A 14,621-nucleotide genomic window follows, 5' to 3' on the forward strand; every position below is an offset into this window, starting at 1 on the left:
GTGCTTACTCTAACTTTTTAATTAGAAAAAAAAGTGGGCAGACTGAATTTTACTTTACAGAAACATCTCTGTAAATGGAACTTACATAAGGAAACTCCAACAGTTTCCAAGATGTGTTCTATCATGATATTCAGTACGTCCATGCAGAAACAAATACCAAGGACATTGGTTTGAACCAGAATTTGCTATAACACAAGGCTGCACTATATAAACAGTCCATCTATTCCTTTCTTCGCTTCTTTCCCTCATGTTCGTATTCTTTTGAGCGACCACTTTCGGGCCTCTTTGAACCACCATGTTGCTTAGCTTCCTCCAAGAACTTATCCAGACCAAAGGGATCTTCTTCATCCCTCTCAAACTGAACAGGGCCTTCACGCCGCTGCCTACGGTCTGTGCCAGAGAACTCTCTGTCCGGGACAAACCTAAACAAAAACACAATTGTTTACATTTAAAGAATAAATACATCACTGCCACCTAACAGCTGCTGTTGGGAAGTCACAGGTACTAATTAGCACCTTAGTATTAAGTGTACATAACTGGCTCAACCAATGTGCCAGGATAGAAGTGAGAAAATTGCTTAAATAGTAAAAGTCATTAGAATTAAAGAAAAAAAAACTTACTGTTTGGAGTCATGACAGATTTTTATACCTATTAGTAGAACTTTATAAGAATCCTCTAAATATTAACCACCTGAGTCCAACCAAATTCAACAAAGCAGGCTCAAGTTCACTCGAACCCCAAATTTATATTAAAATGGGATATTTATTTATATTGAGTAGGCATTTGTGCAATATGAGTGTTTTAGATGGGATGTTTATTTGCAGAAAATATTACACTGTAAAAACCGTAATAGGTCTTGTAAATAAGAGGACAGAGACCTCGTTTTCATATGAAAACCCTAACTATACAGGGTTGAAGACGTACCAACACAATGCTAGGTTTTGGGGTAGGAATGACATTGGAGATGATTCCCAATACATCTCATGGGAGCAATGGTTTAAGAAAAAGCAAAGTGCCCAAAAAATGAAAGGTTTAAAAATAATTTGTGCCAATGGGCAATTGAGAGAGATAGAAGCTATGTGATACCCTTCAGACTTTTTTTTGACAAGGTACTATCTTAAGCTTCTCTGCATTGCTAAAGGCAGGTGGTTAGCCTGCTCTTAAGCCAGTCAGTGCTGCTCTAAAACCAGACTCCAAGTGGATGGAAAAGCAGCTCAGGCTGACTCCAATCTTTTCTATGACCCCACAGTGATCTTGAATGGAGTGAAAAGTGATACAAACCCATATCCCAGAACTCTGTGGCACTAAACCACCTACAACTTTTAAAAATAAACTCACCGGTTATTTTTCATCAATGTGTCCAAATCATCACCATAAATGTCTTTATCAGCATTCTTGGTCGGTCTGTACACGTTTTGGGCCATATCCTTGCCAGTTCTCCAGGGTTGGTCATAAACATTGTAAAGCTCATCCTCTCCTCCTGCAAAGCCACTGTCCATCCCCTGGCAACATAAAGCAAGACTTAATCCAGATGAAATCTCTCAGGAGCACTCACCAAATGTTTAACTGAAATACCCATTGACCAAGTTGCTGCTAGTTTCATGTATATTTAAAGAATGTAGTTTTGTGTTTACCTGATTTTATTTCACCAATTTCTGCGAGATTCAGGTTGAACCTGAAAACTAAACTGATTAAAACAAGCCGTGCTTACTCTACAGAATTGTGTTGCAAGACTGAATTAAACTCTCAGTACCCAAACCCAAGCAGGCCTGCAGCCCTGGGAACCCACATTTCCAGGTTCATAAAAGGCCATTCAGCCCATTCCCACAGACTACCTCCAGTTTGACCCATTAAGGGCTCTATCTAAATTAATCTTTTAAGGGAAGGTTCTGCAAAGCTGTCCTCTGCCCTCAAAAGTTTTCAAGCAAAGCTGTTGTTTACTTAATTTAGAAGGGATTACAAATGTATGTTGTCCTCTCGCTGGGGTCGAGAATGACTCATTACATAGAATGTACAGCACAGAAACAAGCCATTCGGTCTAACTGGTCTATGCCGATGTTTATGCTCCACACAAGTTTCCTCCCACCCTACTTAATCTAACCCTGTCTACATATCCTATTTCTTTTTCCCTTGTGTACTTATTTAGCTTCCCTTTAGAAGGTATGTACCATTTGCCTCAAGTACTCCATGTGGTAGCAAATTCCACATTCGAAACACTTAGTAAAGAAATTTCTCCTGAATTCTTTATTGGATTTATTAGTGACTATCTATTTATGGCACCTAGCTTTGAAGTCTCAAGTGGAAACATCTTCTCTATGTCAATCCTATCCAACCCCTTCATAATTTTAAAGACCTCTCTGGTTACCCCTCAGCCTTCTCTTTTCTAGAGAGAAGAGCCCTAGCCTGCTCAGTCTTTCCTGATAGTTGTACCCTCAGTTCTGGTATCATCCTTGTAAATCTTTGTTTGCACCTTCTCCAGTGCTTTTTTGTAATATGGAGACCAGAACTATACACAGTATGCTTAAGTATGGTCTAACCAAGGTTATATACAATGCAAGTACTCCATGAATGATGACAAGATAGCTAAAGGATGACATTGAGAGAGACCTAGGAATCTTGGTAGATTCAGTACTCAACATGACTAATTACTGTGGAGCAGCAATCAATAAAGCAAATAGAGTGCTGAACTATATAACCAAAACATTAGAATACAAGTCAGGAGTCATCATGCATGAACTGTACAATATGTTTAGACCACACTTTTAGATACAAGATGATATTCAAGCCCTGGAAGCTGTGGAGATGAGAGCTTCAACGCTGATCCCTAGCATCAAAGGACTGAGTTATGATGCAAGAAACTTGAGCTTTTTAAGCCTTGAAAAGAGGTGACTGAAGAGATATACAAGATAATAAGACAGTATTTGAAACTAAGACACAAAACAGAATATTAAAAGGGAGATAAAAACAGAAAATGCTGGAAATACTCAGCAAGTCAGGTAGCATCCGTGGAGAAAGACAGTTAACGTTTCAGGTTGATGACCTTTTGTCAGAACTCCGTTAACTCTGTTTCTTTCTCCACAGGTGCTACCAGGGCTTGAATGTCCCCTTGAAATACTTAGCAAGTCAGGTGGTGGTAGGGTTGGGAGCAATCTGAGGTGGTGAATAAAGTGCATCACTAAATATATTGACACATTACAGTGTATTCACTTTTTTTCCTATAGTGTACTGGTCCAGTGACACTAGTTGCTTTTTGTTTTCATTGCTACATCAGGCGTGAGGAAATGCCTTGTCAGCAGGTTTGTGGACTGTTACCCATTTGCTAGATGGAGTGCCTAACTTGCATACTATAATCCATCTGGTGGCACGGTGCAAAGCTGCAGAAAAATTTGCCCAACTTGGGAAAGTAAATATAAGCAACAGGTAATTTTCTGGACAACCGCATATTGAGGAATGAGACACACAACTGCGCAAACCACCAGTTGCTGACATTTCTTTGTAATGGTAATTTTATTTTACCTTGTTCTGGTTGAAGAGTCTTTGGTCATACTGTATATCAGTCGATACACGTTGATTTGGTACACCCAAGGCAATCAGCTCGCTGATGTCTCGGTCCTGATCCCTCTGCAGTTTGGACCTGAAATTTAAACGAGTGGAGTTACTTATACAGTAGAGCTCAGCTGCCACCGTGAAACCTGTGCAGAATCTCGTGCTGCTGGATAGCGGATGTTAGAATACTGCGTTCTCCTCTATCAAGAATTTCTGATATATGCTGGACGTCACTCAACTAAAATATAAACTCAAACCAATTCACAAGGTTACACCAGTTGGCTTAAAAGATAAACTCACATTGCTTCCAACAATTTTAACTAACGTCAGCCTTGGCTCAGCGGTAAAACTTCCCCTTCCCCAAGTCAGAGGGTTGTGGGCTCAAAGCCCACTCCAGAGACTTGAGCACATAATCTAGCCTCACACTTAAGTGCAGTACTGAGGGAGTATTACTTTATTAATAGCACCGTCTTTCAAGTGAAGCATTAAATAGAGGCTCTGCCTGCTCAGCATGTAAAAGATCCCACATCATTATTTGAAGAGCAGAGGAGTTCTCCTGATTTACTGGCCATTATTTATCCCTCAACCATCAGCACCATAAACATTAACTGCACATCCCTCTCAATGCTGTTTGTGGGACCTTGCTGTGTGCAAACTGGCTGCTGCATTTCCCTGCAAAACAACAGTGACTACACTTCAAAAGTAATTCATTGGCTGTAAAGTGCTTTGGGACGTCCTGAGGATGTGAAAAGCATTGTATAAGTGCAAGGTTGTTCTTTTCTTTCAATAAATGTGACGAGTTCTAGGCCAAAGATATTGAGGTGAGGGTATCACCGTGTTACTTTATACAGCATTCAACCAGGCCACCGTTTTCAACACACAATTCATCAGGTTGTGACGTACCTCTTATCTGGGGCTGCTCGGGCAAGATTGCGGTCATGCTGTCGTTCTTTTCGTCTTTCGTGTCTAATTTCATCCCGCTCTCTTGTTTCGTTTTCCTCTTTTTAAAAAAAAATTAATTATTACACTTTAAAAAAAAATAAACTATACAAGGATTTTTTTTTTAAAGTAGAAGTGACACTATGCATTGGTTACTGAAGATCAGATTTTTGAATTGAATAGAATTCGAAAATATTTTGGATGTACTCGTTCTTTCATATTGAGGTGCAAGTAACAGTTTGAGAAAGTCTACAAATTTAAATAAAACAGACCAATTAAAAATATGCATGTTTGTTGCACCATGTAGTTTTTGTTATGTCCTTAAGCATCTGCACAGCATGTCTTACTTATAATCAACTATCCCAGACTGTGGCGGTGCAGCCAACTGCTATCCCAACACATTGCAATGTCACCGCAGTAGTGGGATGTGGATTCAGGTCTGTCATCTCCATACAACTTGATCTCAATTGCACTGTTGTTGTGGGTCACAACAGAGATCAGGCACTTTTGGGGACAGGGAACAAAAAAGGTGATAAACTCTCATTCTAGTTTTTGAGTAACAGAGGCTTGGGAGTAGCTTGCCCAAGTGCCCTCTTCCCTGAGGAAGGACCATGGCAATTGAAGTAAAATAAAATGTTCTACTTTGAAAACTCTCAAATCATGCGAAACTGAGTCAATTTTACTTTTGTTACATTCTATCTTTTCCAAAATCATAGGCCCTTTAAGGTTTCAAATCTCGAAAGAAACGAAGTCCACGTGATTGATAATGAACATGTGGTAAGAAATAATAAAATATGAGTTTGTCTCATTGAAGCGCTTTTGTCCTCAAAATGTTTAATCACGAACCTTGCCCTGTTAGTGAACTGTATTCAAACAACACTCAACATAAGTCACCGTACTTCAAAGTAATTCAATGTATGTGAAGTGCTGAGATGTCTGAGGCACAACAGGGTGCTATGTAAGTGCAAGTATTTCTTTATAATGCCTCGTACCTTTCTCTATGTGAGTCTTGATACCAGCTCTCCTCTCCCTGGCAATCTGAGCCAATTCTCGGAGCTTCTCTTCCTTCTTTTCTTTCTCTTTCTGAGCCATTTTCCTTTCAACTTGTGCTCGCATCTCCACAGCTTCACGAGCCTACGAGCACAACACAGGTCAGTTAGGGAGGAGTACCGCTTCCAAAGTTTAAAATATGAACAAAAGCAAATGGAGATCATTCGGAATTTTAAAAGAAAATTCAAAACTATGTTGCAACATTTCAGAAGCTTAAAAATACCTTTCTGTCTGCAATGTAGAGAGCCTCTGCAAGCTTAGCAAAGTTCTCATTAATGTGAACCGTTTGAAGTCCTCGGCCATCGGCAGCCAGACGCTTGTCCAATGGAATGGTATAACCCTGGAACACAGAACAGAAGCACACGATTAAGAGCTGTACAAATGTGCACCCAGTATCCCAATCAGAAAACATGGGGCAGCACAAAGCTTTTCAAAAAAACAAAAGGGAATTCAGGTACTGGCAGTCTGATCTTCTGTTGACTCGGTAGCCCAGGAATTTTGATTTTCAACTCTCACTTCGTGGGAAGAGGAGTAGGCAATTCAACCCCTCGAGCCTGTTCCACTCATTCTGTTAATGAGATCAGGATCCTCCAAGAACTAAGGCTTTTACTGTACAGCTTCACTTGAAAGTCTGCATGCCAGTTGATCATCAGTGTAGACTACATATTAAGAGTTAAGCCTTTTGGGCTACTGATTAAAACAAAAAACTACATTAATTAGAGAATTGCTTCAAGCCCCCAATACAAATGTACCAGAAAATTTTACATGGGAGTGCACAGTTGACAAAGATAATAAAATTTTGGAATACAAAACTTGTAGTGCTGGAAATAGCTTCTGTTCACTGAATGAAAGAACTTCTTCAAAATAATAAGAGTATGCTAATAAATCCATTATTTGTTTTGATGATTATTGGTCAATTATTGAAGTCCTGATACAAAATGTCAATTTATTGCAATGCTCAACTTCCTTGGTATGAGCTTGGAGATCAGATTTCAACAGATTCAGGAACATTCATACAATACCATTTGAACGTAGTGACAAGAACATTCTCCCCGGGGACGTATACTGTTGAGAAATGAATCAAATTTACAGAGATCCTAACATCGCAGTGCCTTCCGACGAATTTCGTCATGTAAGAAGATATGCCAAGGTTCGGATTTCGACTGCTAGAGCTCCACAATCAGCTATTCGAGACGTGATATCCAAGTATGCACTGATTGCCGCCTTATGTGCAGTGTTTGGAAGGTTTCGCTGAGGTCAGCCTAAACCAGAGACTAATTATGTTTTTGTACAACGATTTGTACCATGGTCAGGGATAAAACTGGATCTGGATCAGTTCAGAAGGTGAGGGAAATTGAAAGGTGGCCGTGACCTCTGCTAAGTCCCACACTGCCTTTTCCCTCCTTGAGGCAGTTGGTGCTTCTCGGGCCACTTCTACAATCCTTATCACCAGTTAGGTTTGTATGATCCCAACCAAAGAAACTTTTTCTAAACCTGAAGCCAGTTCCAGGAAATTCTCTCTAAGTGTATGCTCCAACTTTCATTGCCAATGTGCGATATCATGTATACACCCATAAAGACACCTGTGGAAATTAATCTTTTAAGTTTCAACTGCCTGACTCTCCAGCAATAATCTTATTACTGCCACCGTACACATTGTTTTGCACTGAACTGAACTAGGAGGTTTTTAAATTAAACCAGTAATGCAGCCTGAATAATTTTAATACATTCACAGAATTCTAGGGACTGGTAAAGTGAACATTTAACTATAATTAGTTAAACTGGAGAATTAAACACCAGATTTTTTTTTAAATGTAAAAAATTTTTTTTTAAAAAAAACAATGCAAAAAAGGTCCAAATCTCTTTACCTTTGCGTTCTTCCAGTTTGATATGCACGGAGGAATTTTCCACTCTTGCTGCTCTTTCACAGTCATCTGAAACAAAGAAATGCAAATGCTGCATTAAAGGAACACAACAAACTCAAACGAGGAGTTAGGGAAAGGAAAGCTCTCAACTTCTGCATAGCAAGGCTGAGTTGGAAAAAAATAAGCACATTACTGTGGCAGCATTCTAAAAGGTTTCAGACTTCAGGCAGGAAGAAACCAACGTGCATTTGTATCACTTCCCCAGGACATCCCAAAGAGCTTCACGTGAACTACTTTTGAAGTGCAGTCACTTGGAAATTGTTATGTAGGCAAATGTGGCAGCCAATTGTGTGCACAGCAAGATCTCACAAACAGTAAATGAATCACCAGTTAAATGCTTTTTTTTGGTGGGATTAAAGGAGTTTAAGACACTAGGAAAAGTCCTTGCTCTTTGAATAGTTCAATGGGATCTGCTAGTCTGTGCAAGCAGGTGGTACCTTGGTATAGGTTTCATCCAAGAAATCACAACTGAAGTGTCAGCCTAGAATACATGCTCAGGTCCTGGAGAGGGTTCAGCATTTTGGGATTAGGGAGACAAGAAAACAACCAGAGTTCATGCTCCTAATCACAGAATTTTACAGCACAGAAGGTGGCCATTTGACCCATTGTGCCTGTGCCAGCTCTCTGAAAGCTATCCATTTAGTCCCCTTTTCCCATACCCTTTTTCAAATTCGACCCACTTCCCTTTTAAAAGCTATTATGGATTCTGCTTCCACCACTGTTTTGGGTAGGGCATTCCATATCCTAATGACAGCTCTGTGTAAAAACAAATCTCCTAACATGTCTCTTTGTTCTTTTGATGTTCTTAGAACAATGCACTCTAGTTACTGACTCACCGACAGTTATATAGCAACTCTTGCTGTAAGTGTACTTGTGGATGGGAGGCAAAGACAGGATTGGGTTCGGCAGTGATGCTCCCCGTAACCAAAATAGCCTGTCGATACCATCTAGATAACAAATGGACAGTTGGCTAAGGTACTGGTGGGCACTCGAGGAATTGTACCCCAGCAAGGGATTAATGTTTTCATGACACGAAGAGGGGAAGGCGGGGAAAGACTGGCAGAAAAAGATATTTAAAAAGTTTTTTTAAAAGAATTACGCACAGACAGGAAAACATCCAGGGCTTCAGATGGCATCACGAACCATGATTAGTCAACATCTGAACCCAAGACGCCCTAGAATGCACTCCAACATGTGCCGTTCTACATTCGTTTCTGGGGCTATTTTTTTGGGGAGTTTGATTCTCCCGGTGATGGATGTCACGGCAAACTTTAATGGACAGCGGGCTGCATAATCAAGTAACAACAGTGACGCATTCTACTTTGCTGCAGAGTGATTATACTGTATTTTATTTCTCCATTGCAAGTTGCAGGGCAGTGTGGGCTCTGTTAGCAATATTTGCTGCTCCTCTCCACCACACCGTTTTCCCAACATACTTCACTTCGCTGTCAAAAGATAACACAGGAAGTTTTAATCCATCTGCAGTAATTGAGTTTGCATGGCACTAAAGCCATAATTCTGGCATGGGGATTTAATTCATTATTGCTAGAGCTACAGAGGCACCTAAAGCTACTATTCAATCAGCTGATGATGAAGGCATCACAGTACAGCTAGATGTACGACTTAAGCTGCTGTGTTATTAAAGACACTTGAAATACAGCTTTCATCTGTAATTTAAAAAAAACACAGTAAAGCCCTCAGTGAAATACTGGTGAGCACTGTTATCCTGCTCTAGTTGATTGTTCTCCTACCTTTCTGCTCGGTGAGTGCATGACAGGTGCGGGAGGAGACGGGGGACCTCGAGGAATCTTCTTATTAATCCTAAAAAATGACAGAACAAAGCTGGTCAGAATGATCTCGTCGAGAAGTAACAGAAAAACGATAAACACATGTAGGTTTCTGATCCACACGCCAACCTCAGTATTGGAATGCAGTGCAACGTAACTAGTGGAAGCAGAACTGTCAAATTTTTGACTTTTTTTTTCCAAAATAGTCTGGGGCTGAGAAATTGCCCAATGTCTGGTCATATGGAAATATATCAGGCTATCGTATGTGACGTTGGGATCCTTGAAAGTCATACGCACATTCAGATTTCATGACAGCACTGCTTCAAAGTTTCACACCCGCTGTTATGAAAGAGCAATGCCAGTGCGAATCACCGTCAAAAAAAACAATTTGGCCCATTAAAACTTCTGCACCTAACACTGTTATCCACTTACTTGAATCGAGGAGGTTCCATCGGGTCCTTTTGCATTTCCACCATCCTGATAACTCTCTGTTTAGCTCCCGAGTTGAAAGCAACACCTTGTTGAGAAGGAGTGTATCTGAGCACAGTGAAGAAAAAAAAAACTTTAATCTGTTGGTATGGTCAATTTTTACATACCTGCACACGTAATTCTTTAAAACTACACTACTACTAGTAAAATAAGGCATGTACTGCAATTCAAATACCAGATGAATTGTTAGTCTTTGGATTAACTGTGGGGAATGTCGATATTCTGTATTGCAACAAATAAAAGTAAAGTTCCACATTACATGACCGTTGGCACTCGTGCACAAAATACACCGTGTAAAAGTGGTCAGACTATTCTCTGACATGAGGCTTAATGTATGCCAAATCTCTACTTTCTTCATCTGTGGTGATAAACATTTGTATAACTAGCCTATAAATTAATGCGATCTCCCCTTCCCTAGTAGGGGTTAGACCCGGGAGTGTGCACCTGGAGCCACTCTACAGCTTGCATCTGAAGAGCCTTTCAATCCAATTACAACAACGTGACAAGTGCAATGTATAGCATTAGACTTTGTGATACACACAGGATTCAAGATTCTAACTGTCCTTCTATAGACATTTGTGCAAGGTTCTGAAAGCACCTTGTTTCTAATATGCTGACGAACCAGTGGTTTCAGTTAGCTACCAGTTGTACACAGTACTCCATCTGGAGTACTCCATTTAGCGTTGCGCACCATACCTCAGGAAAGGTGTATCCTCCGTGGAAGGGTACAGTGTAGCTTCACCAGAATGATACAGGGCTTAAAGGATTAAGTTACAAGGAAAGGTTGCATAAACTTGGCCCTTGAGTATAGAGGGTGATCTAATTGAGGTGATTAACAGGATTTGATAGGGCGGATACTGAGGCACTATTTCATCTGGCGGGGGAATCCAGAACAAGGCGGCAGAATCTGAAAGCTAGGCCATTGAGGAATGAAATCTGGAAACACTTTTCTTTTGACACAAAGAGTAGTGGGAATTTGAACTCACCCCCTGAAAAAGCTGTAGATGCTGGAGGTGGGGGTCAATTGATTTTTTTCCCCCCCAAGACTGAGATTGATAGATTTTTGTTGAGCAAGTGTATTGAGGGATATGGAGCAAAGACAGGTAAATGGTGTTGAGGTACAGATCAACCATGATCTCAGGCTCGAGAGACTGAACGGCCTACTCCTCTTCCTAAGATCCTACCATTTCTGCAATGTTACTTTTGTTAAAAAGTTATTAATGGAGTGGGAATCAAATATCCCCCCCTGCACCCTCCCCCCCCCACAGCCTAAACTGTATTGTGTGTAACAGCGCTATACTAAACAGATTTTTGTGGAGACAAGAAAGAGTGCTTGCTTCTGAATCAGCCAATGGCATCAGATTATAGAGAAATTACATCTAATTTTTTAGGTCTTTTTGCAACATTCATTCCCAACCTGGGAGAGTGGGCAGCTCACTTGATATTAGGTCTGTGCCAGTGTTTTAGGGCCAACACAAGCATGGTCAACTATAAACGCTCGAGCATTTGGAGCAAGGATGGCTGCCGTCATCAGTCCGATAACATCATAGAGGAATCCATCTGCTGGATTTAGCCCATTCCTCTTGAAGGGGAAAGATTCTCAAGCTTTCATTACCATCTTCTGATAGCTCAGCTGAGATCAGAAGCTCACTGCATGGGGCAGCTGTGCAATCAGACCCTGCATCCAAGCGCTGCTAAGCACTGCACACTAGACTGCACTGATTACCAGGGCACTGGGCTCATTCTAAAAGCCAATTTAAAACTTGGATATCCAAAACATGAATACTGCTCAAATGATGCTTCTAACCTGATGTACTGTGCAGGGGCTAGTTTCTCAGCTGCCCGAACAGGCATGGCTGCTGCAACCTTCTGTGAAACTTGTTTTTCAAGAGCCGAACGCGTCTTTTCAGTCAACTGCAATTCAAATAAAGAAAATTTAGCAGGTTAATATGCATTTCCATACCTACAGGTTTTATGTGGTCAACTTTTAAAACAATGCAGGCAATTCTACCTTTAATCTTCATTTTCAAGGACTAATGGGCTGTTTTACCCAAGGCAAAGTCAACCGTCAAACTGTATTAGTTTTAAAACTGAGGTATTAGAAACATCACGTCTCAGAACATGTGAAGCTACCCATTCCCAACGGATAGAGCGTAATCCTATCCTCAATTAAGGATTTTTTATTCCTACTGTACTAACATTTCAGTTTTCCTTTCAACAGACATCACATACACTATCTGCTGCAGCAGAGGATTAGCAATAATGCTGAAAAGTAATCATGCTGATGTTAAAAGTCTTTTTTCCTCCAATTCTCTCATCACGCAGTTATTGGTAGGCCTCCGACAGGCTCACTCCTGCAGCCATTCATGTTCGAAACTTGACGGTTAACATCAGCAGGCTATTTAACTGCAAGGAGCATCACAGACTCCCCCACCCAACATCCAGAGACGTACATCTTACAGCAGGGGTCACTGGCTAGCGACGAGGAATGGCAGAGGAGTGATTTTTCCTCTCTATATATCAGTGATGCTGTAGCCAACTATAATAGCCATGATTCTATGCCAAATAAGATTAAGCAACTCAGTACTGATCAGGGACTGAACCTGGGACTTTGATGGTCTGTGTGTCTCAGTAGCACAATGTGCAGTATATTACCAACTGAGCCATCAGAATGCTCTTTTTTAAAAAAAAGTTAAATCTAAGTTTTAACTTGCTCATATTCTTTCTTGTGTTTCCCTGGGTCCATTGACCTGGACTCAACTTCAGTACTGAGCATGGGTGCAGAACATGCAAATACATGGCTTATACACATTCAGCTTAATTACAGCACATGGAAGCCCCCCATTTTATGATAACAAAAAAAAAATGGATTTACAATATTGAAATGTCTCAAAGCACTTAACACATTTTGGAGTGCAGTGACTTAATACATACATAAACTGAGCAGCCATTCTGTGTACAGCTGACAATAATATAATACCTTTCATGCAACAAAATGCCCCAAGATGCTACACATGGGGAATGGAGACCACCACACAAACAGCAATAAGCTGAATATGAAAAGGATTTGCATTCATATAGCATCTTTCATAGAGGCAACAAGGGGGCAAGCCATACTAGATTTAGTAATGAGTAATGAACCAGATTTAGTTAACGGCTTAACTGTGCGTGAACATCTATCCAATAGCGATCATAACATGATCGAGTTCAAAGTAGTGTTTGAAAGGGAAAAAAGTGAATCAGCTGCTAAGATTCTAGACTTGGGCAAGGCCGACTTCAATGGGATGAGACAGAGACTGTCCACAGTAAACTGGGCAAATCTGTTAATGGGTAAAACGACTGATGATCAGTGGGAAATGTTTAAACGACATACAGACCCGGTTTATACCCCTGAGGGGCAAGAACGCTACTTGCCAAAAAAAAAGCCATGGACAACTAAAGAGGTAAGGGACAGTATAAGACATAAGGAAAGGGCGTACAAAAAGGCAAAAAATGGCACAGATCCTGGCGAATGGGAAAGATACAAAGATCAACAAAGGGTCACAAAACAGATAGTAAGAACTACAAAAAGAGAGTATGAAAAGAAACTCGCAAGGGATATCAAAATCAATACGAAGAACTTTTATGGTTATATTAGGAAAAAGAGGGTGGTCAGGAGCAGTGTTGGCCCCTTAAAAACTGAAAGTGGGGATATTGTCATCGACAATGGGGAAATGACGGACATGTTGAACAATTACTTTGCGTCAGTATTTACAGTAGAAAAAGAGGATAGCATGCCGGAAATCCCAAGAAAACTAATACTGAATCGGGGAGAGGGACTCGATAAAATTAACATAAGTAAAGCAACAGTAATGAAGAAATCCATGCTGGCTCTCTCTGATTAACTGAAAATTCCCGAGGTGTTCAGAAAATAATAGCACTAAAGAGTGACAAATCCCCAGGACCAGATGGTTTCCATCCCAGGGTTTTAAAGGAAGTGGGTGAGCACATTGTGGATGCCCTAACTGTAATCTTTCAAAGTTCTCTAGATTCAGGAACTGTCCCTCTAGATTGGAAAATTGCACATGTCACTCTGCTTTTTAAGAAAGGAGAGAGAGAGAAACCAGGGAATTATAGACCAGTTAGCTTAACATCTGTTGTGGGGAAAATGCTGGAGTCTATAATTAAGGATAGGGTGACTGAACACCTCGGGAATTTTCAGTTAATCAGAGAGAGCCAGCATGGATTTGTGAAAGGTAGGTCGTGCCTGACAAACCTGATTGAATTTTTTGAAGAGGTGACTAAAGTAGTGGACAGGGGAATGTCAATGGATGTTATTTATATGGACTTCCAGAAGGCATTTGATAAGATCCCACATAAGAGACTGTTAGCTAAGATAGAAGCCCATGGAATCAAGGGAAAAATATGGACTTGGTTAGGAAGTTGGCTGAGCGAAAGGCGACAAAGAGTAGGGATAATGGGTAGGTACTCACATTGGCAGGATGTGACTAGTGGAGTCCCGCAGGGATCTATCTTGGGGCCTCAATTATTCACAATATTTATTAATGACTTGGATGAAGGCATAGAAAGTCTCATATCTAAGTTTGCCGATGACACAAAGATTGGTGGCATTGTAAGCAGTGTAGATGAAAACATAAAATTACAAAGTGATATTGATAGATTAGGTGAATGGGCAAAACTGTGGCAAATGGAACTCAATGCAGACAAATGTGAGGTTATCCACTTTGGATCAAAAAAGGATAGAACAGGGTACTTTCTAAATGGTAAAAAGTTAAAAACAGTGGATGTCCAAAGGGACTTAGGGGTTCAGGTACATAGATCATTGAAGTGTCATGAACAGGAGCAGAAAATAATCAAGAAGGCTAATGGAATGCTGGCCTTTATA

At 40.5% G+C, this 14,621-nt stretch overlaps 1 protein-coding gene across 1 annotated transcript in view; it reads right to left on the reverse strand.

The window, feature by feature from the left end:
* Nucleotides 1-132: 132 nt before the first annotated feature.
* snw1 (SNW domain containing 1) overlaps nt 133-14,621 on the reverse strand; it is a 28,936-nt gene continuing 14,447 nt past the window's right edge. The window contains exons 5-14 of the mRNA XM_067992027.1: nt 11,544-11,650; nt 9,680-9,784; nt 9,212-9,281; nt 7,404-7,469; nt 5,759-5,875; nt 5,478-5,619; nt 4,450-4,546; nt 3,517-3,634; nt 1,339-1,502; nt 133-422 (exon numbers count right to left, since the gene is read on the reverse strand). Of these exons, the coding sequence (XP_067848128.1) occupies nt 221-422; nt 1,339-1,502; nt 3,517-3,634; nt 4,450-4,546; nt 5,478-5,619; nt 5,759-5,875; nt 7,404-7,469; nt 9,212-9,281; nt 9,680-9,784; nt 11,544-11,650 (1,188 nt within the window). The 3' untranslated portion in view covers nt 133-220. The remainder of the gene's footprint in view (nt 423-1,338; nt 1,503-3,516; nt 3,635-4,449; nt 4,547-5,477; nt 5,620-5,758; nt 5,876-7,403; nt 7,470-9,211; nt 9,282-9,679; nt 9,785-11,543; nt 11,651-14,621) is intronic.

This window comes from Heptranchias perlo, chromosome 10 (assembly GCF_035084215.1).
Source record: "Heptranchias perlo isolate sHepPer1 chromosome 10, sHepPer1.hap1, whole genome shotgun sequence".
Taxonomy (NCBI): domain Eukaryota; kingdom Metazoa; phylum Chordata; class Chondrichthyes; order Hexanchiformes; family Hexanchidae; genus Heptranchias; species Heptranchias perlo.